This window comes from Zootoca vivipara, chromosome 5 (assembly GCF_963506605.1).
Source record: "Zootoca vivipara chromosome 5, rZooViv1.1, whole genome shotgun sequence".
Classification (NCBI taxonomy): Eukaryota; Metazoa; Chordata; class Lepidosauria; order Squamata; family Lacertidae; genus Zootoca; species Zootoca vivipara.
In genome coordinates, this window is record NC_083280.1 from 29,104,929 (window position 1) to 29,126,664 (window position 21,736).

Genomic DNA, 21,736 nt, shown 5'->3' on the forward strand with positions numbered 1-21,736 from the left:
GGTTAAATGCTATGCATATACTTAGCATGCTATACATGAGGCCTGTTCAAATGCTGATTTAAGTGACAAATATACACAGCTTATGAAAGAGTTTGATTTTTTAAAATTAAGATGAAGGGCATATTGTATATGAAAGGAATGCCTGAAAAGGATGCTGGAGAATAATACAGTAATAATACTTATAACTGTAATAATACCATACTTCCTGAATTGTAAGCTATTAACATTTGCTTGTTTTTCATTTACTTACCTATGCCTTTACTAGAAATTAATACGTATTTAATGGTACTGAATGACAAGCCTCTTCTTGAAATAGTTTTTAGTCCAGCAGTGTTGCAATCAAGCTGAAAGGAAGATTGCAAAGTCAGAGGACAGTGAAAACAAAGGTTCATGGCAGCCTATAGAAAAGTTCCTGAGTGTGCGTTTCCCACCATTGGGATGGTGCTTCCTACAGGGCTCAGGACTTCTTTTTGGAGGAATCACCTCCCGCCTCCCAGAGCAGCTGTGTCTGAATCGATAGGCAGAGAGTTGCTCAGGCTCCTACGGTCTGACCAAATTAAGAGCTTTTAAAAAACTTCTTTTCCTTCACTGTTTCCTCTTTCAGTTCCTCTCTTCTCCCCTTGATCTCTGCATTTTGGGACATTGGGTGGGCTAATTAGGGACCATTTGGGTTTTCACTAGCTGGGAATGAGGATAACACAGCCTAGGTAAAGGTAAAGGGACCCCTGACCATTAGGTCCAGTAGCGGACAACTCTGGGGTTGCGACACTCATCTCGCTTTACTGGCCGAGGGAGCAGCCATTTGTCCGCAGACAGCATCCGGGTCATGTGGCCAGCATGACTAGGCCGCTTCTGGCGAACCAGAGCAGTGCACGGAAATGCCGTTTACCTTCCTGCCAGAGTGGTACTTATTTATCTACTTGCACTTTGACGTGCTTTCGAATTGCTAGGTTGGCAGGAGCAGGGACCAAGCAACAGGAGCTCACTCTGTCGTGGGGATTCGAACCGCTGACCTTCTGATCGGCAAGCCCTAGGCTCTGTGGTTTAGACCACAGCGCCACCCACACAGCCTAGTTTCTGCTAAAAAGTCTTAAGAAAGCTGAGCCAGGTGCTTTTGGGAGGATTTCAGTGGCATCACTCCAGTGAGGGGAAACAAGGTGCTTCACTCCACCTTTGGAGGAGATGGATAGCCTTGGCCCACCCATTTCCTTATCCTTCAGGGAGGCATTTATCCTTTTTAAAAATTATGTACACAGTAATTTTTGAAGGCATTCACTCACTGTAGACAGATGCTTCCATGTTTTGTCACAATCATGTTGGGGGAAATGATAATGCCATGTGCAAGCTATCACTGTTCTCATTGCATTCTTGTTCTAAACCATCTGCACGGTGCTGGTCTCCCTCCTGCATGTGAAATGGCTGTCACAAACTGATTCTCGGCATTCAATCCACCAGGTTGCAGAGGTAAGCTTAGAGAAGGATGAGTGCTTTGGTGTTGTTTTTTTAAGTGAAAAAGTTTCACTGGGTGTCAATTTATTTTTCTTCATGCTAAGATCTCAGTCTTTTAGTTCAAATTGCTAATAACTGATCTGATTCACATCTTCTGAACTAATGTGCAGATTGGGAGGTAGCTATCCTTCAGATTTAGCACTTTTGTGGTCTAATTCTCAGCTCAAAAAAGTATCAAAATTCTAATTTGATATTTTAGATAATGTGCTTAGAAAGGTAAAGGTAAAGGTACACCTGACCGTTAGGTCCAGTCGCGGACGGCTCTGGGGTTGCGGCACTCATCTCGCTCTATAGGCCGAGGGAGCCGGTGTTTGTCCACAGACAGCTTCCGGGTCATGTGGCCAGCATGACTAAGCCGCTTCTGGTGAACCAGAGCAGCACATGGAAACGCCGTTTACCTTCCTGCTGTAGCGGTACCTATTTATCTACTTGCACTTTGACATGCTTTCGAACTGCTAGGTTGGCAGGAGCTAGGACCAAACAACGGGAGCTCACCCCATCACAGGGATTTGAACCGCCGACCTTCTGATCGGCAAGCCCTAGGCTCAGTGGTTTAAACCACAGCGCCACCCGCGTCCTGGTAAAAATGTGCTTAGAAATACTCATTTAGGGAAGAAAATACTTCAAAAAATATTTTAAATACATATTTAAATGCTAATTTTCATGCAAAATAAAAATAGATGCAGAAATGGAATGGATTTTTAAATGAACATGTAATGAGGCATGTGATCAGCCCTCTAAGCATGTTGTGATTTACTCTGCACCTCTGTGCCAAAAAAGTCATGACCCTCTATTACTTCTCTGAAAATTCCCATGGCTCCATGCTGCTGCAGTGGAGCTCACAGACCAGTACTTGAAAATATACTGAATTTCCTGGGCAGCAAGATGGTATTTTTAGGAGCCAGAGTGAAATTCTGTATTACAATCCTGCACAGTGTTCCCTATCATCTATGCCCTGTGACATCCTGCAATATTTGAGCCCCTACATATTTTTTACTTTTCTTAATACTGGAGGAAAATGTGTGCAAATCACTAGCACTGGAATGTATCATTCCTTTTTTAAAATTAAAAAAAAGTTAATAAACATTTGCTTTTCCCCAAGTGAGACCCTCCTCTCGTAACAAAGTCATTCTCCAATAAAGTCTATATAATGCAAATGCTACTGCTGCAGCAAAAGCATAAGTGTTATTGTGGAAAGCAAATCACATTATGCACTTGATCTCTCCCTGCTATTTATTTGTGTTAGGTCATTTATGCACTTGAATCTATAGCAATAACATAAATGGGTGGTTTGTCAAATGCTTGGTACATACTGAATTACATTGGGAGTCTATATAAATTCTCTGCCTACCAACCTTGTTTCTGGGTCCAACCTTTCTATTTAACAGTACAATCCCTTACATGCCTGCTCAGAAACAAGTTCAATTGAATTCAGTGGGACTCATTCCAGGTAAGTGTGTACTGTATATGATTATGACCTAACCCCCACTTTAAAGTCCTTTCATGTTTCAGGTGACCCAGGAGAACCTGGAAGTGTTGATTATTCCTCATGTCCCAAGATTCCAGGGCCTCCTGGTGTATTGGGCCCAAGAGGATCACCAGGTGTCGTAGGATTAAGAGGGCCAGGAGGCTTCCCTGGTCCCCCAGGTAAGTAATTCTGTGTGTCTGCAATGTTTGTGGTAGGGAAGAGACAGAATCACCACGAACCCTTTAATGTATCATCCCTTCAGCTCACCTATCCTAGTGAAGTCTACACAACTCCCATGTTGGCTTCAGTTTGGGTTGCATTCATGGAGAACATCAACCTCCTCTGTTACATTTCCTATTCATTCTATTATTTAAGCACATATTTTTATCTGATACCAATCAGATATCTTTACAAAAGAGACCACAACTTATCATAGCACTTTAAGAACATAAGAGCTCTGCTGAATCAATCTAAAGTCTCCCCTTTAAAATCCCTCCAAGTTTGTGATCATCATTACATTTGGGGATAGTGAGTACCGTAGTTTAACTGTGCACTGTGTGAAGATTTCAGTAGGTTGTAGCAGAACAAACAAATAGTGGCAGCTCCTCCTCACAGCCACAAGTTCCCCATCCCTGTTTTAAACCGGTACTTTTTTCTGATACAGTGACATAGCTTGGAAAGGAAGCTCAACTCATCCCCAAACCCCTCCATTTCACCTGATTTCCTCAACCATGGCAGCTGGATCCAGAGGGTCACAGGTTCCTCCTCCCTGATTTTAGTAAAATGGCCAAGAATTCTAGAGCATGGAATGTGAAATATAGTTCTTTCTCTTTCCCCCCCAAAAATAATAATATTCATTTTATAATAACACACATAATAAACACAAAATATAACACCAGGAAGTGATCTGACCATGGCACTTCTTTAGTTTCGCTTTTACTTAGTGTCAGAACACCAACATCCATAGAGGTGAACACCAGGTCCAAGGCATGTCCGTGGCTATGAGTTGGGCCAGACTTATTCAGGAACAGCCCCATGGAGGCCATGCTTTCCACGAAGTTCCAAGCAGCCCCTTGTAAGGTCGTGTCGACATGGATGTTAAAATCCCCTAGGACAACCAAACTAGGTGTCTCCAGGAGACCATCTGCCACAACCTGAAGCAGCTCGGGCAGGGGATCCTTGGTGCAGCGAGGAGGTCGGTACACCAAAAGGAATCCTGTACTGCCCCTATTGCCCAACTTCCAGAACATGCACTCAGAAAACTGGGTCTTCCCAATAGGATGCCTGGTGCAAACTAATGACTTCCAAAAAAATCACTGCAACCCCCCCTCTCCCCGCCCACAAGGCCTGGGTTGCTGTGCATAAGAGAAACCTGGAGGACAAGCAGCGGCAAGGACAGGCCCATCTGCTTCATCCAACCAAGTCTGTTACACATGCCAGTCATGGATGGCAGTGGTCTTGTGAATCATTGACGTGGCATCGCACAGCAGCACCTTCAGGTCATGTGGGTCTCCCTTGTTGAATCCAGTATCCATCCGGTCAAGACCAGACCCAGAGGCAGGGATAGTCCTCAGACGACTAAACCTGCCTCCTCGGTAATGACATGGTCTGGTTTTAGCGCAACTCCTTCTGCACTGTATTATATTTCAGGAGAGAAAGGAGAAGAAGGATTATTGGGTCAACAGGGTCCAGATGGCTTGCCTGGGCCACCAGGACCCCCTGGTGATGAAGGTAACATAGGAGAAAAAGGATACACAGGATTACAAGGTATTCTGCCACAAGCAGTCATTTGCCATACTTCTGGGGAAAGTACTAGCTTTGCAAATAATTTCTTTTACTTTTTGCACTGGTGGTAATGGCTCCCGGCTGAAACTGTTAATAGAACCTGCATTCAGCTGCTCAGCTGGTGTTATATCATATCAAAGAATCTAACAGCCAAGTTATATGTTATGCTAAATGTGTAGCATGTAGCTTTTATTTTCACCCCCCCCCTTAATTATTTACAGGCACTGAGGTGGTTATGAACACAGAGCACAGGATAGGAGGCTTAGTTCATCCTGCCCCAGGTGCAATCGCAACAAGAATTGCTCCACCCAGTGCAGCAGCAAGCCTTAGAAAAATAGTTTCTATTGGGACTAGTGGGAATTCTTTCTAGGGCTCATAGTTTGTGGGGGATGGCATTTTCGCTGCATTTATGGTGAGGTAGGGAAGAGATAAGCTGCCTTTCCCTGTGTGTTGCATTTCCAGAAACTGCCTTTTTACAACACAGCTGTAACGTGACTTAAGATTTTGTTGCCTCCAACTTCTGAGCATTTGTTTTAAATTCAAAACCTGAGGTCTAGGATCTTGCATGCTTCGACCAAGCCTATTCTGAAGAATAGAAAAGCATCTCTTTAATGTGTCCCACCTTTAAATGGAATATTCTCTACCTTTCCTCTGCAAGGTTTTCCAGGTGAAATTGGAATGCCTGGTCCACCAGGGCCTAACACAAGAGCTGCCGGTGGGTTCCTGATTGTTGTTCATAGTCAATCAGATCAAGTGCCACTGTGCCCAGAGGGAATGCCAAGGTTGTGGACTGGATATAGCCTGCTGTATCTTGAAGGGCAGGAGAAGGCTCATAATCAAGATCTTGGTGAGGACTGCAATATCACTCCTTAAAGAAAGAAAATGCAGTGGTTTTCTGCACTTTTCATTGCAAATGGTTGCATATAACATTAAAATTTGGGGTGGTAGGTATGTATCTTTTTGGTGCCAATATTGGAATTGGCCAACTTTTCATTGTCGTATGTGCTGTCTATAAAGCATGCTTATAAACTGATGTGACCAGCTACTGGTATGACCTATGCTATTCGACCTGCACTTCCCTGCAGAGGCTCTTCTTTCCCTGTTCAAACCTTCATTATTTCTGCTGGGTGAAAAAAAAACACTTCCTTGTCTGTGGTGAACCTGGGAGGTTTAATTTTTGGTCTATTTGCAACAGATTTTTATATGCTTGAGCACACCTGCATGGTAACCTGCAAGTTACCATATTTTATTTGCTAATTTTAAGCATTACTTTAACAATTAAATGGACCAGGACATGAAAATCATGGTACTACATCAGCAGAAAAGACATTTGTTTTAAAACGAGCAAGTTCTGAAGGGAACTGGTCATTCAATCCCAAGGTGCTACAAGTTGAATTTTAGGAATTAAGCAGAGTAGCAAATTTGCTGTCTTTTAATAATAGCTTTTGTACTCTGTTTCAGACAAAGGTATTTTCTAGCAATATCTAGAGGTGCCAGGGATTTGAATCTGGGACCTTTTATGTTTAGTGTATGGTACTCTCACTCACCTTTCCCAATTCTGAAGGTAGTGAATTACATTTTAATTTAAATTCTAACATTCCCAGAGGTTAAAGGATTGCATAACTTAAACAAGTGAAGTGAAAACTCTTGGCTACACAACACACACACACACACACGCACACACACACAGCATGAGAACATGTGTTCTCCATAGCTAGCTTTTCTTGGACACAGGTGACAATGATTGCTGTTGAAATTTCCAGACACCTCCAGATACTGTAAACCCACCCAAAGTCCTTATGCATCAATACCTGGCTGCGTAGTGCTGCCGTGGAATAAGGCTCAAGACTAACTTAAACTATTCTTTAATAAGAACTTAAGTGTTTTGGATTGGTAATTATATGTGTGCATGTCCTCCACCATCTATTCTAGGTCTTGCTGGATCTTGTCTCCCTGTGTTCAGCACCATGCCCTTTGCCTATTGCAATGTCAATCAGGTCTGCTACTATGCAAGTCGAAATGATAAATCTTACTGGCTGTCAAGCGCAGCCCCTTTGCCCATGATGCCCCTCTCTGAAGAAGAAATACAACCTTACATTAGCAGATGTGCTGTCTGTGAAGCTCCCGCCCAAGCTGTTGCAATTCATAGTCAAGATCAATCCATTCCTCCCTGTCCATCAAACTGGGGAAGCCTATGGATAGGCTACTCATTTTTAATGGTAAGATGGAATATTACTTGGCTCTTCCATGGAACTATTTGGATCTAACCATGCTAGCTAATCACTGAAACTGAGCCTGTAAGTTGAATAAAATGAATGAATGAATGAATGAGAACACACTTACCTGGGAGAAGGTTCAGCTGAATTTAGTGGGACATTCTTCTGAAATGTTCAAGTGATTTGTCATTTGCTAATTGATTGTAGATGTTTCGCTCCTTTGGTTTGCCAACATGGTTCCTTATCTTGTCTCTATTTGTTTTACTGTATTTATCAGTTGCCCGATAAAGTTGAAACCATGCCAGCAGCAAATAACCACTGTAACTTAAGAGGTAAATGGACCTGATTTTAAAAGTCTGTATGGTCTTCATCTGCTGCTAAAATGGCATAGTCTGTGCCTCCAAGCAAGGGGCTGCTGCTGAGGCCTGTTCTCTTGTAGACACTTCTCTTATTTCAGCTTGCAAAGGCATAAAAATGGCGCCTGATTATTAACTTTTTTCTGGCTTTATTGTATGGTTTTATGTTTGGTGTTATAAAATTTAGCCATTCAGTAGAATTACTCCTGGAGGCTGAGACTGGCAGATCAATGAGCTCAGGAGTTTGGGTGCGCTGATCAGGTGTCTGCACTAAGTCTGGCATCCCTGGGAACCCCTTTGATATTTTTAATGATATTTTTAATGCAAATATTTTTATAAATAAAGCAAACTGTGGGCACAGGAATTATATATGGGAAGAAGATGCAGGTTCTTCAGGTACTGCATTCTTGAACTATGAAGAATTTCAAAGATCAAACACAAGACTTTGAATTGAGTCCAGAGTATCCTGCCAACCAAGAGTTAGATCCAAGTTCTAATTAAATGAAGATTGGTTTCGACATAAACCATAGGCCAAAATCAATTCTCTTTATCACCATTCACACCCCAAAATGAAAACTGCAGAAACTATAGCAAAACTAGAAGATGTAAGTCATTATCTGTCTTTGTGCTATGTAAAACTGTTGTCTTTCTACTAAGAGGAAGGAGTTGCTTATCTTGTAACTTGTGTCATTTCAAATATTAAGAATGCTCGTTCAGTCAGGATTGGTGCAATGCAATGTAGGGGAATGCAGTGCTTACTCAAGCCAAAAACGACACCCACAAATACTTCACAAGGTAGAAAGGTGGCAGGAAAACAGTGATACTGTATGTGTGAGAATTCATTTCGCCTTATCAGAAATGCCAACTCTGTTGGTCAGTACTACAATCTAAGAGATTTAGTTGTAAGAAAGTTACAGGTAGGTAGCAGTGTTGTTCTGCCGTAGTCGAAACAAAATAATAATAAATCCTTCCAGTAGCACCTTAGAGACCAACCAAGTTTATCATTGGTATGAGCTTTCGTGTGCATGCACACTTCTTCAGATACACTGAAACAGAAGTCACCAGACTCTTATATATAGTGAGAGGGTGGGGAGGGGTATTACTAAGAAGGGTGGTGGGAATGGGTGATTGGCTGATAGGTGTGGTAAATCTGTTGATGACTGTTAATGATTGCAATTGGTATTACAGGAAAAAGCAAGGGGTGAGATGGCTTAAAATACAGGTGAAACTCGGAAAATTTGAATATTGTCAAAAAGTGCATTTATTTCAGTAATGCAACTTATTATTTTTTATTTTATTTTTTATTTTTACAAATACTTTCTTTTGGAAATTCCACAGTAATAAAACAAATAGTTACAATAATACAAAAATAAACATCGCTATTACATTTCATTAATTACATTCCATATTACATTTCATTAATTACATTCCATTAATTACATTCCATTACATTGACCCGCCTAATGACAAATAATTACAATTACAACAAATAAAGGCTTGACATATCTTGCTTTGCATCCCATGCATCTATCTCATCTATTGGATTCACCTTTTAAGTTGCATTACTGAAATAAATGCACTTTTCGACTATATTCTAATTTTCCGAGTTTCACCTGTAGCTTTATCATGTATAATGAGATAAGAATTCAATGTCTCTATTCAGACCAGGTCTCTCCATGGTTTTAAGTTTGGTAATAAGTTGCAATTGCAGTCGTTAACAGTCAACAGGTTTACCACACCTATCAGCCAATCACCCATTCCCACCACCCTTCTTAGTAATACCCCTCCCCACTACGCAGTCTTATCCAAATGAGTCTCACTGAGCTCAGTGCGATTGGCTACCGAGTAAAACTGTACAGGGTGAGATAACTTCCACTTCTTTTTCCTGTTTCTTTCAGCACACTGGATCTGGTGACCAGGGAGGTGGACAGTCTCTCATGTCAACTGGAAGCTGCCTTGAGGACTTCAGATCAGCACCCTTCATTGAATGCCAGGGTCAGCGAGGGACATGCCAATTTTTTACCAATGAATACAGCTTCTGGTTAAGTACTGTAAACCCAGAGATGCAGTTTACTTCAGTCCCTCATTCAGAGACTCTCAAAGATGAGCAAGAACAACGCCGCAATGTAGGTAGATGCCAGGTCTGCATGAAACATGGCTAAAAGAAACCTAATCAGTCAAACCATGGAACTGTAGTTCTTCCTCAAGTCCCATCGCCTGTGCAGCGACACTTTTAAGACGCATTGTGGCTGTGTTAGCTAGAAATGTATGTAAAGCTTAATGTTTTTTATGAGCCCCAAAGCATAAGCCAACTTGCAAAGGCCAGCAGGATGGGAGGGCCAGCCAGTGTGGGGTAATGGTTAAGTGTGCTGGACAAGGACCTAGGAGAACAGGGTTCAAATCCATACTCAGCCATGAACCTCACTTGGTGATCTTAGGCCAGTCACTGTCTCTCAGCCTATCCTACCTCACAGAGCATTGTGAGGATAAAAGGGGAAGGGGAAGAACCACATGCACCCGCTACAACTCACTGGAGGAAAAGGGGTGTGTGTGTGTAAATGTAGGAAAACATAAATAAATAAAAAACAAACCATCTCCTGAGTTCTTTTTTGCTGCCATAGGGAATAGATCATCTATCACCCTCACCCATCTTTTTTCCTGGAGCTTTTTACCCTTTATTTCCCTCTTGTCTCCTTAAACTGCAAGCCTGCAGGCAAGTCCAGTCTTATGTTTTTAATATTGTTTATACAACACCTCGATGACTGAGACACTTTATTGGTAGTAAACTATTTTTATTAGGTCTGACCTAGCAGATTCACGGATGCAATTCATGTAAGCATGAAAAGCACGCCAGCACGCTTAAGCAAATTTCTGCCAGGAGGTTGTGACCCTGCCACAAATAGAGCCAAGTACCATACTTTTCCATGTATAAGACTATATTTTTTTCCTAAATTTTTGAAGTTTAAAATAAGGGGTCGTCTTATACACTGATAGTGCATGGTGCATTTTCTTAATTTTGGGTGAAAAAAATATTAGGGGGTGTCTTATACACAGGAAAATATGGTCCTTTCCCCGTGTGGTTGCATCCTCGGGGATCACCATTTGAATGCTTATAAATCAGAGCAAAGAATGAGAATACATATGAAACATTTTCTCATATGGTGTCATCTCCATTTTTACATGTCATGTGCGCATCATTTACACTTGAGGAGTCTAATTAAATTATACTAACCCTACAGACAAGTCACACTTTTAGACATCTTTGTAACACAGAGCTGGTCTGTCAACGGGCCTGATACCTGAAGCCAGCTCCTTGTAGAGCACGTCCTTGGGGATCCTGCCATCTTCTATTCTGTGGACATGACCAAAATAGTGTAGGTGTCGCTTAAACAGGAGTGTGACCCTGCTGGGAATGTGGGCTTGGAAGAGCACATTGGTGAAGGCAAGAAGGGCTAACATGGCTTAAAACCAAGCATTTTGGCCTGGACTGATAAGTCAACAGGTTCTAAGCAACCACTGCTATGATTTTTATAGCACTATCCTATGCAAGGCTATTCAGAAGTAAGTTCTTCTAAGTTCAACAGGACTTATTCTTAGGTAGATGTACATAGGAAATAACTCATAATGCAGTTACTTCTTGTAATGTAGAATACTATCATAATCAAGCTGCATCGAGAACAGATTTCCCTATTCCCCCTCAAGTTCCAACTGGGAAGCAAGGTAAAGTGGACATTTACTGAACACTGTGCAGTCCTTGGTGACAAGAGGCAACTGACTTACCAGTGCCTACTTTGTTGTTCTGATTTCCCACCCTTGGAGGAAACTATCTAAAGAACCCTCCTGTTAAGGTAGCTAATGAATGGGTGGACAGCAGCCCTTTGGAGAAGAGCTTGTTTAACTGGGTTTTTCTATTACTATACACAGGCAGGTCACTGAGAAGCCAGTCTGAGGATCTTTGTGTTTTCATTTATTTTGAGTTATTTATATCATTTTATATTTTGTCTGCTGCACAGTTATTACAGCCATTCATCAACAGCAAAATTCCCCTCAATAAGCTGTTTGGCAAGAAAGGATGAGCAATAGGGGGAATAGAATACAGCCTCTAATCCCCTGTGAACAGTGCTGAAAATCTGACCTAAACTACAATATGATCTTCAAGTCACCAGATCTACCACACAATGGGCATAGTTGGTCTTTGGCCTGATATTCATTGATTCCCTTTCTGACAAGAAAAATAAAACAAAGGTGCTAAAAATAGCTTTCATGCATGAAAAACATTAAAATGCAGACAACAGGAAAAATCCCACCTTGCCTGCTTGGAATATTAATTCAACCAACAGGCTAGGTCAGGGGTTCCCAACAAAATTTTCTCGAGGACCCCTCATCGAGCCGCTATTGTGACGAGGACCCCCATTAATTCCTAATCCTAAAATTAAAAAGTGAGAGCCAAATTAAGAGTCTTTTTATAAGAGTCAAGGGAGGAGGGAGGGGAATGGAGAAGACAGGGTACCTGCGCAGTAGCGCACAAATGAAGCCAACGCGCGCAAAGCATCTTGGGGAGGTGAGCGTTAGTAGAATGCGCACGCTGCCTCTTTGCAAAACAGTAGTGTTTGTAAAGCACCACCTAACGGCATACAGCAGAACTACTGCCTCATCTAATTCTAGTTTTGCGCTAGACTCTGCTCATGCAGGAAGCGGCCAAAACAAAAAATCTGTTATCATACGAAATATATTTAATATATTTTTTATTCTAATAGCATCTTGCGGACCCCTCTGGCATAGCTCGCGGACCCCTGGGGGTCCGCGGACCACCTGTTGGGAACCACTGGGCTAGGTCAAAGCCCACCTGAGGTGTTAACCAGATCTGTTCTTCAGCCTGTTACACAAGCATTCACAGAAGTATCATATCAGAAGCAGATGAGTGCACATCACAGAAGCTACAGCAACGGATAGGATTACTTAAAAATATTATTGTCTTGCTTACTTGGTGGAACTAGCAAGAACCAACAAATGCTAAGATAAATGAATACTATAGTGGGTGAAATCCAACTATCACTGCAAATATTTCCATTTCCTTACTGCTCTGGAGTGTTGGGCGAATCTCTAGAGCAGGCATCCCCAAACTTCAGCCCTCCAGATGTTTTGGACTACAATTCCCATCATCCCTGACCACTGGTCCTGTTAGCTAGGGATCATGGGAGTTGTAGGCCAAAACATCTGGAGGGCCGCAGTTTGGGGGTGCCTGCTCTAGAGCATATTGAGGGGGGGGTAGGGAGGAGGAGTTCTGTTGCACAACAGGAAATCCTTGCGTCTATGAAATGCATTATTTGAATTCCGACCATAATATTTGCATATATGGTAGACAAGAAGTAAAAGTGATTTGCAGCTTAAAGTACTAGTACAGACTAAGACAGCAAGATGGCTAGTGATTACATATTAACACAGGCTACCCTATTTCCTGTAGCAGAAATAAGAGGCAGGCAGAGCAACTGTTCTATGTGGAGTAAAGGCACAAAGGCACAGACTAAGAAACCTGACAAAATAGCAGTGGAAACATATACCCAAGGGCGGGGGACGATGACGACTTGAATGCAAATGACTAGGAGCTGGACTAATTTGGGGCTGGGTGGTGGTGTTGAGAGATAACAAGACTAGGGAAATAGGAAAGAGAGAGCAAGTGGAAGCAAGGCACTAATTACCTACCTCAAATAGGGACAATAAAGGCAAAATGTTTCCTTGATTCCACTGTAACCTCCTGGGGCACAGTAATGGCTGAGACCACAATTTCTAACAGTGGTTCAAAAAGGGTGTAGGGTGGTCTGCTCAAATGCTAAGAGGCACCAGGTAAGATGAGTGAACAACAGACAACAATGGGTTGGCCAAGAAGTTGGCCCTTGAGGCAAGCCAGACTCTCATCCTAAGTTCCTTCCAAGTTGCTCAATAAAGTTTTAAAAATAGAAAAGGCTTGTTTTAGAGATAAAACTGGCTTGTGCTTCCTGCAACAGTCATGACTTAATATTTGTAATAAATGAAACAATTTGGGATAATAGTTTTCAGCTCCACATGAACCGTTAGCTGCATGTTCACCTATAAACAGGCCTCTTAAGTGTGTTTCCCTAAAATAAAACCAAGAGTCATACAGGAAGGGGGGGGGGAGAATCCTCACTCCTGGTCTGCAAAGTGTTACAGATAACAGCACTTTAAAGAGGCCCAAGGCTTAACAAGTAGCACAAGAAAGAAAAAACTACAACTGTTGTTTTGTTTTCATGCAAAATAAAGTGAGCATGGATGTTTGTGCATTCCAAGCTACTCATGCTTTGACAATTTATTCTGGCTTTATATGCCAATTTGCAGTGCTGTCATGACAAATGTGTTGTTGCCATGGTAACTTCCACAGTCAGTGCTTAGGCTGTCACTGAAATACTATCCTCCACTTTAAATGAACAGCAATATTTCACAGCGCATTTTAAAAAATACTGTTTTTACACAGAGAATGGAGCCATCCGTAGGGAACATTCCTTCCTATGTTTTCCCTGTGGTGTCTGTTTCTTCCCTCTAAATTGATTGGAATTCTATTCTCCTTTGAGGTTCAAGGGGATATTTATTTGTTGTTGTTTTCAACAGACTTCTCTTTGGTGTTTCAGAGAGTACACAGACCACAGCTAACTAAAAGAAACCATAGAGAAATGTCCAAGTATTGGTTTTGGTCTATATTTCAAGCACAATCACAGATGTGTCCCAATCACAAAATCAGATCTACATACATCATAGGCCCAAATTTGTTGAACAAACACTAACTACTGTAATCCCAAAATCCTACGCTCCCAGAAGTTCATAGTACTGTTGGAATAGTACATGTGGGGTGTTTGTGTTACTGCCTGCTATTGCTAAACATAGGCTGTCATTCATACATGCCTTGCAGGCTGCTGCAAAAACCCTCAGAACTAGATGTAAGAAGCAAAGCCTCTGAAGTAGCTTTCACGGGATGCAGTTACCTCAGTGAAGACTGAAGCAAGTTTCAAACACTTCCACTTTTGCAATTTATCAGATTCAAGCCAAAGTACAAGCTATGGGTGTTAACTTATTTGGATCTCTTTCAAGCTGAGGATCCTAGGCAGTTGCAATAAATGAGAAACAAAGCCTCGGCTTTAAACCCTGTACAGAAAGCTATCCATCCAGGTTGATTCATGAAAGGTATTTCTCTGTTCAGGAACCTTCCAGGCAGCCCACAAAAACCAGCCACACTGCTGAGAGGGACAACTGTTCTTCACAACCAACCTTTGCTCTGCACTAAATTGCTTGAGATAAAATACACTGGAGCACTCAAACTGGAACGCAAGAACAATAACTGGCCAGATGTCATGCTGGCAATCTGGCCTTCTCTAGTGACAGGTCCGGTGCAAGTTGGGGAGAAGAGTGCTCAGTCTTTGGGGAATTATTGCTGCCAGCAATAAAACTTACTTTCTTTTTCTCCACATCTGGGTCTGTGATCCTCAAGAAGCCATTGTACTAAGGTTCCCAGGTGCCACGCTACAGCAGGATACACCTTCTCCTGGCTTTCACCTTGGTACCAACCTGTGGCATTGAGTTAGAGGTTGTTACAACCCAAAGTTCAATCATTCCCTCTCTCTTGCTTCTTCGTTCCAAAGGCAACTGCGCTACAGCAATGAAACTCAAGGTAAGTATCATACACTAGTTAGCTGCCACACAGACACTCTTTTGGATGAGCTGGAGACAATATAGAATGAAAGTGTGATGTTGAAAGGTATCCTCAGACTCCAGGAAGGATCTGGCAATTTCCCCCAATACCACTCAGAATAAAGTGGCTATTCTACCATATTCTATTCAGTCATTTGAAACTGAAAATCAGGTAACTTAATTGATCAATATTAGATTTTTTTATATACGTGTTCATTTTATCAGGGATACTCCTCAATTAGAAAATGCTAACGTTGAGGGGCCAAAACACATGCACGCACACACAAAAACACAGCCCTATTTAAGCTGGTGTGAAATTTATTTATTTTATTTTAAAAAATCACAAGATTGCTTGTTAATTCACAAACCATAATTGCCAGAGACAAAATGATGTAATGAACAGGAATGTTCAATCTCACCTCTTCTACCACTATTCCTCAAAAAAGATTAACCAAAATGATTTCTGGGAGCTTGTGGAGAGTTGCTTTAAAAATAATAATTTAAAAGTCAAGGGCATCTTCATCAGCAACACTTGCAGAAGTTTACAGTAAGTAAACAGGAGGCAGCGATAACCACCAACTTAGATGGCTCTAAAAGATTAGACAAATTCATAGAGAAGAGCATTCAAGGAGAAGAATGCTTCTGAATACCAGTTGCTGGAAACCACAGAAGAGAGTGTTCTTATACTCCCTAGTTTTTCCTAGGCATCTGGTTGGCCATTGTGAGAACAGGATGCTGGACTAGATGGGCCATTGGCCTGATCCAGCAGGCTATTCTTATGTTCTTAAATGAGTAGTACTTGATCTGGTTCAAGTATTACTGTTTGAAAATTGAAAATTAGTAAAGAGTAAACATAATGGCAAATTCAGTGGACACTTGGCCACAAAGGTAGATACATATTAAATGCACCTTTACAAGTAATTATCCTGGACTTTCCTGTTGTGGTCCTGATTAACGTTGCTCCCCTGAAGTTATTTCCACTTAGAAGTAAGCTCCCTTTGGCAGCAATGCAAGTCTTTCCCTAAAATGCAAGTCTTATCCCAAAGGAGGTTAGGATAGGTGGTCACAGAATTCTTTTCTGAAGGACAAAAATGTAACAGCACAATGCTAGCTAGATCTTAAAATAAAAATCGAAGCACAACATTTGTATAGAATGCAGATGAAAATCAGTACTCAATTATGTACAGGATCAGTATTTCTGAATATAAAAGACCTACAAAATCATCAGAGACCAAAGAGATTTATATGTAGTGCCATTACCGTACTCCTGAAATCTCTCTCAAATTTAGAGCTCTCAGCACTTGGCAAGACAAAAAACCATTTTGTATTTTGGTTCTCTTAGGACAACACTGATAAAGGAAATTACAGATGCAAAATTGAAGCCTATCCAAACAATATCCTGTGCATCTCAAATGTTTTCATATTTTTAAACTGAGGATTTGCTGATGAAATCCAGAAAACAAACAGATTACGTCAACAATATTTCTGCTATATTAACATCCAGATGTTACTTATGATGTGTATATGGGGGGCAGGGAGGAAGAGAAAGGGAGAGGGAGATCCTGGAAAAAACTCATTGGAGAGGTAGTTGTGTCAATGCTTCAGAAGCACAGAACCCAGTCAATAAGTAAACTCACACTCGAACATACAAATAAATCAAAACTTACAGGATGAATCTAAATATCTATGAATAATACTGAAAAGATTGAAGACAACGAAAGTTCTCCTATTTGGGCTTTGAAAAATATACAAAGTTCAGGCCTCTCGTGTACAAAAAGATTTAAGTGTTAGTACTTTAATATATTTATACACTGAGTGTCACTTTATTACCTAAAAAAGATACATCACTAGCACACAACTGTGCCCAAAGGCACTGCAGAAGAGCTGCCAGGAGCTTCTTTTTACACACCATAATGTTTAGTTCTTAAATTATACTGAAAACAATATGGATGGGTTTAACCAATCAGCAGATCTAAAGAGGGCATATCCTAGCCAAATAAAAGCTGTTATCTAGAAGACCTAAACTGTATCTTCTGAGCCACATCAAATTCTGTTCCAGAGCATGAGACGTAAATTCTGTGCAGAGAAGCAGCTCCTGGCAAGCAGAAGCTTCCACATTGAGCTCAATGTAAAGTGAGACTCAGCATTATCCAACAATGAAAAGCGTGCCACAAGCCCATCTCACTCAAGTGAATGGGTACTGCCCACGTATAGTTCCTGCACATCTCTCTTCCCTTTCATTTCAATTGTGCTTGCACAGATATGCCAAGCCAATTGTACTCAGATTTTTTTTTAAGGATTCCAAATAGAAAATAAACATTTTCATTCTACATTTGCATCCGAACAGTATATATTCAAAACACAAGCAAATGATTATCAAAGAAAATAAACCCAAATGCATTATAATTTAAGAACTGAGCTTTGTGGAGTGAGAAATCCCCCTTGGTTTATCTGCAGTGTCTTTGAATGTAATCCCAAAAGGAAGTACCTTGCAGGGTATAAGGGTTTAAAGAAACTTTTTCAACTTCACTTTTAACTTTGGAAGCCCAGAGGCAAAGCAAGTGCACATTTTCCACACACCCTGGTATGATAATTTGCAGGAAACATTATTTTCTGAGAAACTGGTAAACTGAGAAAGGTCGGACAATGCTCTGGCAACTGGGAAGAGCCCTTTATATATTTTAGAGACCTGAGAATTTTACCACCTCTCAAATCGATTAAGTCTTTGCCTTCTAAGTTCCTCAACTGATGGCTCTTCCGGTGGAAGCCAGAAGCCGTAGGGTCTCCTCTCATTGCTGTAATGTCTTGGGCCTGTTAAGAAAAGCAAATACCAATCACTGTCATCTTCCGGGATCTACAACAGGCATATTTCTGAGGACTTTTAACATATAGTTTTATAATGTTAGATCAGACCCAAATCTGCAAGTTGCTGCTGCTAATATACTAGGCTGACCTTTATAGCAGGCATCCCCAAACTTTGGCCCTCCGGATGTTTTGGACTACAATTCCCATCATCCCTGACCACTGGTCCTCTTAGCTAGGGATGATGGGAGTTGTAGGCCAAAACATCTGGAGGGCCGCAGTTTGGGGATGCCTGCTTTATAGTATGTGTAACAATTCTGAGCCAAAGGAAAGACTTGTCAATGGAACAATTTACGCTTTCTCATCAATATGACACCCGTCCCCTTGAAATTTCGTACATTGGCTCCTCTGTGATGAAATGCAGCAACTGCTGTAATAAAAAGGGGTGACCACCACCACCCCACACGCCCCTCATAGAAAACACTAGAGTTTTCAGTCAGTGCTCTCTTTTTGTAGAAAGGCATACAGCCATCAAATTTTCCAACCCTGAGAAGAGAAAAGAAGTTCAGCTTAAGCTCTCCCTCTCAAAAGTAATTTATTCTATTGCTGCAAGGAATTTCCAGTGGAACAAATAGTTTGTGGCCATGTAGTGTTGCCTGAATATAAAAAAACTGTCTGTGTTCAATTATCTTTTTTGGGGGGGAAAGAACAAGCAGCAATTGCTAGTAGTTTATGGACAAGCTAAGCTGCAACTCAGTTTCATGAGAACAACAGGATACTGGGACTTCCTAAAGCAGGGAAGATGTGAGTTCCTCTTCCCAACTACACATCTATGATTTTGTCAGCTAGGGTGACCATCCAAATAAGTGAAAAAGGATGGCTCAGCGAGTCATGGTGTTTTCATGTTGAAAAACAATTGGGCAGTGAGGTCATTTTAGGTCCAGAGTGGTGGTGGACCTAAGATTTGTATCTTTGCACTGGCTATTACAAGTTGTGCTGACTACCACCAGTTTATTGGCAGCTTTAAAAAGGACTAGTCAAATTTGTGAAAGGTGTAAGGTAAAGGGACCCCTGACCGTTAGGTCCAGTCGCGGTCGACTCTGGGGTTGCGGCGCTCATCTCGCTTTACTGGCCAAGGGAGCCAGCGTACAGCTTCCGGGTCATGTGGCCAGCATGACTAAGCCGCTTCTGGCGAATCAGAGCAGCGCATGGAAATGGCGTTTACCTTCCCCCTGGAGCGGTACCTATTTATCTACTTGCACTGCGTGCTTTCAAACTGCTAGGTTGGCAGGAGCAGGGACCGAGCAACAGGAGCTCACCCCGTTGCGGGGATTCGAACCACCAACCTTCTGATCGGCAAGCCCTAGGCTCTGTAGCTAATAGTAATTGATGGAACTGACAGCTAACTGAAACATCCATGTTCACAAGCAATGTCTCTGAATAGCAGATTCTGGGGACAAAGAGCAAGGAGGGCCATTGTTGCTGTGTTTGAGCCTCTGGCAGGCTACTGTTAGAAATGGGATGGGCCTTTTGCCTGATCCAGCAGAACAGTTATTAGGCATATAGGAGACAGAACTGTGCATGAAGCTGTGGCTCTCTGAGGTTTCTGCCAACCCTGCATGGTCGCTGAACAGCCAGGCTGTTTTGTTTAAATGTCTCTGCCTTGGGTGTTTAGTTGCATTATTTAAAAAACTATTTTTGTTGTTTATATTGTATGGTTATAAATCTTCTTGAGATTTATGTGAAAGGAGATGAGCAAAGCAAAGCAACAAATCAAGCAGTTGCAAACACTATCCTCAGATATTCACACAGATCACTTCCTATGTTTTTTCCTTTGTTTTTAGCTGTTCTTATTTTTATCTGTAAACCGTCTTGAGGCCCTGTCTGGGAAGAAGGTGGGCTATAAATAATTTTTTTTAAAAAATATTATTATAATGTCAATATTATCTTGTTCATTTAGATCAGGCATCCCCAAACTGCGGCCCTCCAGATGTTTTGGCCTACAACTCCCATGATCTCTAGGTAAGAGGACCAGTGGTCAGGGATGATGGGAATTGTAGTCCAAAACATCTGGAGGGCCGAAGTTTGGGGATGCCTGATTTAGATGGAATAAGCAAGAACCATACAATTTACTACAATTAGAATATTTATTTACACAAAATGGAAAACAGTTTTTTTAAAAAAAATGACATTGCAGCCTACAGTGCCAAAGCCCACTTTCCTTGGACCATAACCTTAGTTACTAGCATGAGGATAGCAGGGGACAACTAAAGGTGGGAAATTTCCTTATATGGATGTTTGAAGCAAGAAATCCAGGAGAACGAAGGAAAGACTGAAATAATCAGAAATGAAAAATGTTCATATGCAAATAATTGTAGTTGAGATCTCACAATTGTTTTAGGTAAGCAAGACTTGTGTAGTACGAAGGGCAGAAAGGAGGAGAGATTAAACACAATAGTTAAGCACCTTGAAGAAAAGGGAACACTATGCCTACTATGAGGAATAGCTAATAAAACTCTTGGACTTGGATGAGATAGCAAAGTTAACATGTTTAATTAAAGAAAAATTATTGACATTTATCCAGGACTGGAAACTTCTTATGGACCGCTGTAAACGCAAATGTGTCAGATATGCTCTGGTTTCTCAGAGTAAAAAGCATCTGTGCCCAAAGTAAATACACAAACATGGAATCAAATCTAGCATACACTTTAGTATGTATGGGAGGTTTCTATTGCACCTAAACATCAAGGATTAAAATAGTGACTGCTCCAGTGAACAATATTAATTTAGATGCTGATCATGTTCCAGGAGTTCCAGGAGATGGCACCAGAGGCTCACAGGCAACACATTAGAGGAAAGTAGGACAAACTCCAGTCAACAAAGCATTCCGCATAGTAAGCAGAATTAGGCTTATTTTGAAACAGATGGGCTCTATAGAAGCTGCAGCACTGAATATTATAGAGTTGTTTATTGTCTGGCTGGTTTGAAACCCAGGGATTATTTGCTAGCAACCAGCACTTTCTGTGTCACATCAGGTTGCATCTAAAACAGAATAAAGTGAAAGCCCACTGGGATATATAGATATACATTTTTTTCTACTAATCCACTGTTGAATTCAGAACTTAAACTTGCTATTATGTGGTCTATTCAGCACAGGAGTGTTTTTTTCTGGAAAGATTAGCAGCATACCCGACATCCTAACCCTGATGTAGAACAGCTAGCTAACAGATTTTGTCAGAGCTGGGAATTGCACAGAAGTACTATGAGAAAATATTTACCACTGTTGGCACTTGTTTTTGAAACATCATTTTGAACACCGTATATTCAATAGCATAAAGAGATCACATTGGAACTCTCGAGTGCATTGTGAGATGGTCATACTCTAAAAAAAGGCTTGTTACAGTAAATTTGCAAAGCAACTAACACCCTTCCCAATCATGAGTGGGGACACATCATGAAGAACACTTCAGACTCTAGAAGTTTTAAAAGATGCAGTTATTGTATGCCACCGACTTGCACAGTATATCACTTGTGTGCTACTTGTAGAAGAGTTAATAAACTTTTGTTCAGACTACAATGTTATCTAAGAAATAGTAACATGAGATGTGAGTCATCAAAATTCCACAATAAAACTATTAGCATTACGAGAACAGAGGGTAGTTGGAATGCAACAGTGATAATAAAACGGGGGACTTGAATACTTGAGAAATACAAAATGGTGAGAAAATGTATTTTACTGAACCAAAACACTCAATCCAACGTGCCATGACAAGAGGACACATGCACCAATGAAATCAGCTTCGAATATAAAAACTTGCTCTATAAATGCTCTTGTAGAGATCGGTCCAGTAAAAGAGGCTGTCAAAGGTTGTAAAAACTCAGAACACATGAGAGACCAAAAC

At 41.2% G+C, this 21,736-nt stretch overlaps 2 protein-coding genes across 21 annotated transcripts in view; one reads left to right on the forward strand and one right to left on the reverse strand.

Moving 5' to 3' along the window:
- The window catches only part of COL4A4 (collagen type IV alpha 4 chain), a 75,692-nt gene extending 63,446 nt beyond the window's left edge, over window positions 1-12,246 (forward strand). For 10 of the 12 annotated variants that reach the window (XR_009557583.1, XR_009557588.1, XR_009557587.1 and 7 more), the window contains 6 exons: window positions 3,022-3,156; window positions 4,628-4,744; window positions 5,421-5,609; window positions 6,695-6,981; window positions 9,233-11,679; window positions 12,169-12,246. Coding sequence is in view for 2 of the 12 variants with exons in the window: in XM_060274539.1 (XP_060130522.1) it covers window positions 3,022-3,156; window positions 4,628-4,744; window positions 5,421-5,609; window positions 6,695-6,981; window positions 9,233-9,496 (992 nt within the window). In the remaining 10 variants the exon portion in view is untranslated. Of the gene's footprint in view, window positions 1-3,021; window positions 3,157-4,627; window positions 4,745-5,420; window positions 5,610-6,694; window positions 6,982-9,232; window positions 12,014-12,168 lie in introns of those variants that run through there. The other 2 variants (XM_060274539.1, XM_060274541.1) reach the window with 2 other exon arrangements.
- Window positions 12,089-21,736, reverse strand: part of RHBDD1 (rhomboid domain containing 1) — a 44,759-nt gene continuing 35,111 nt past the window's right edge. For all 9 annotated transcript variants that reach the window (XM_035132907.2, XM_035132902.2, XM_060274544.1 and 6 more), the window contains one exon: window positions 12,089-17,843. In XM_035132907.2, the coding sequence (XP_034988798.1) occupies window positions 17,731-17,843 (113 nt within the window). In that variant the 3' untranslated portion in view covers window positions 12,089-17,730. The remainder of the gene's footprint in view (window positions 17,844-21,736) is intronic.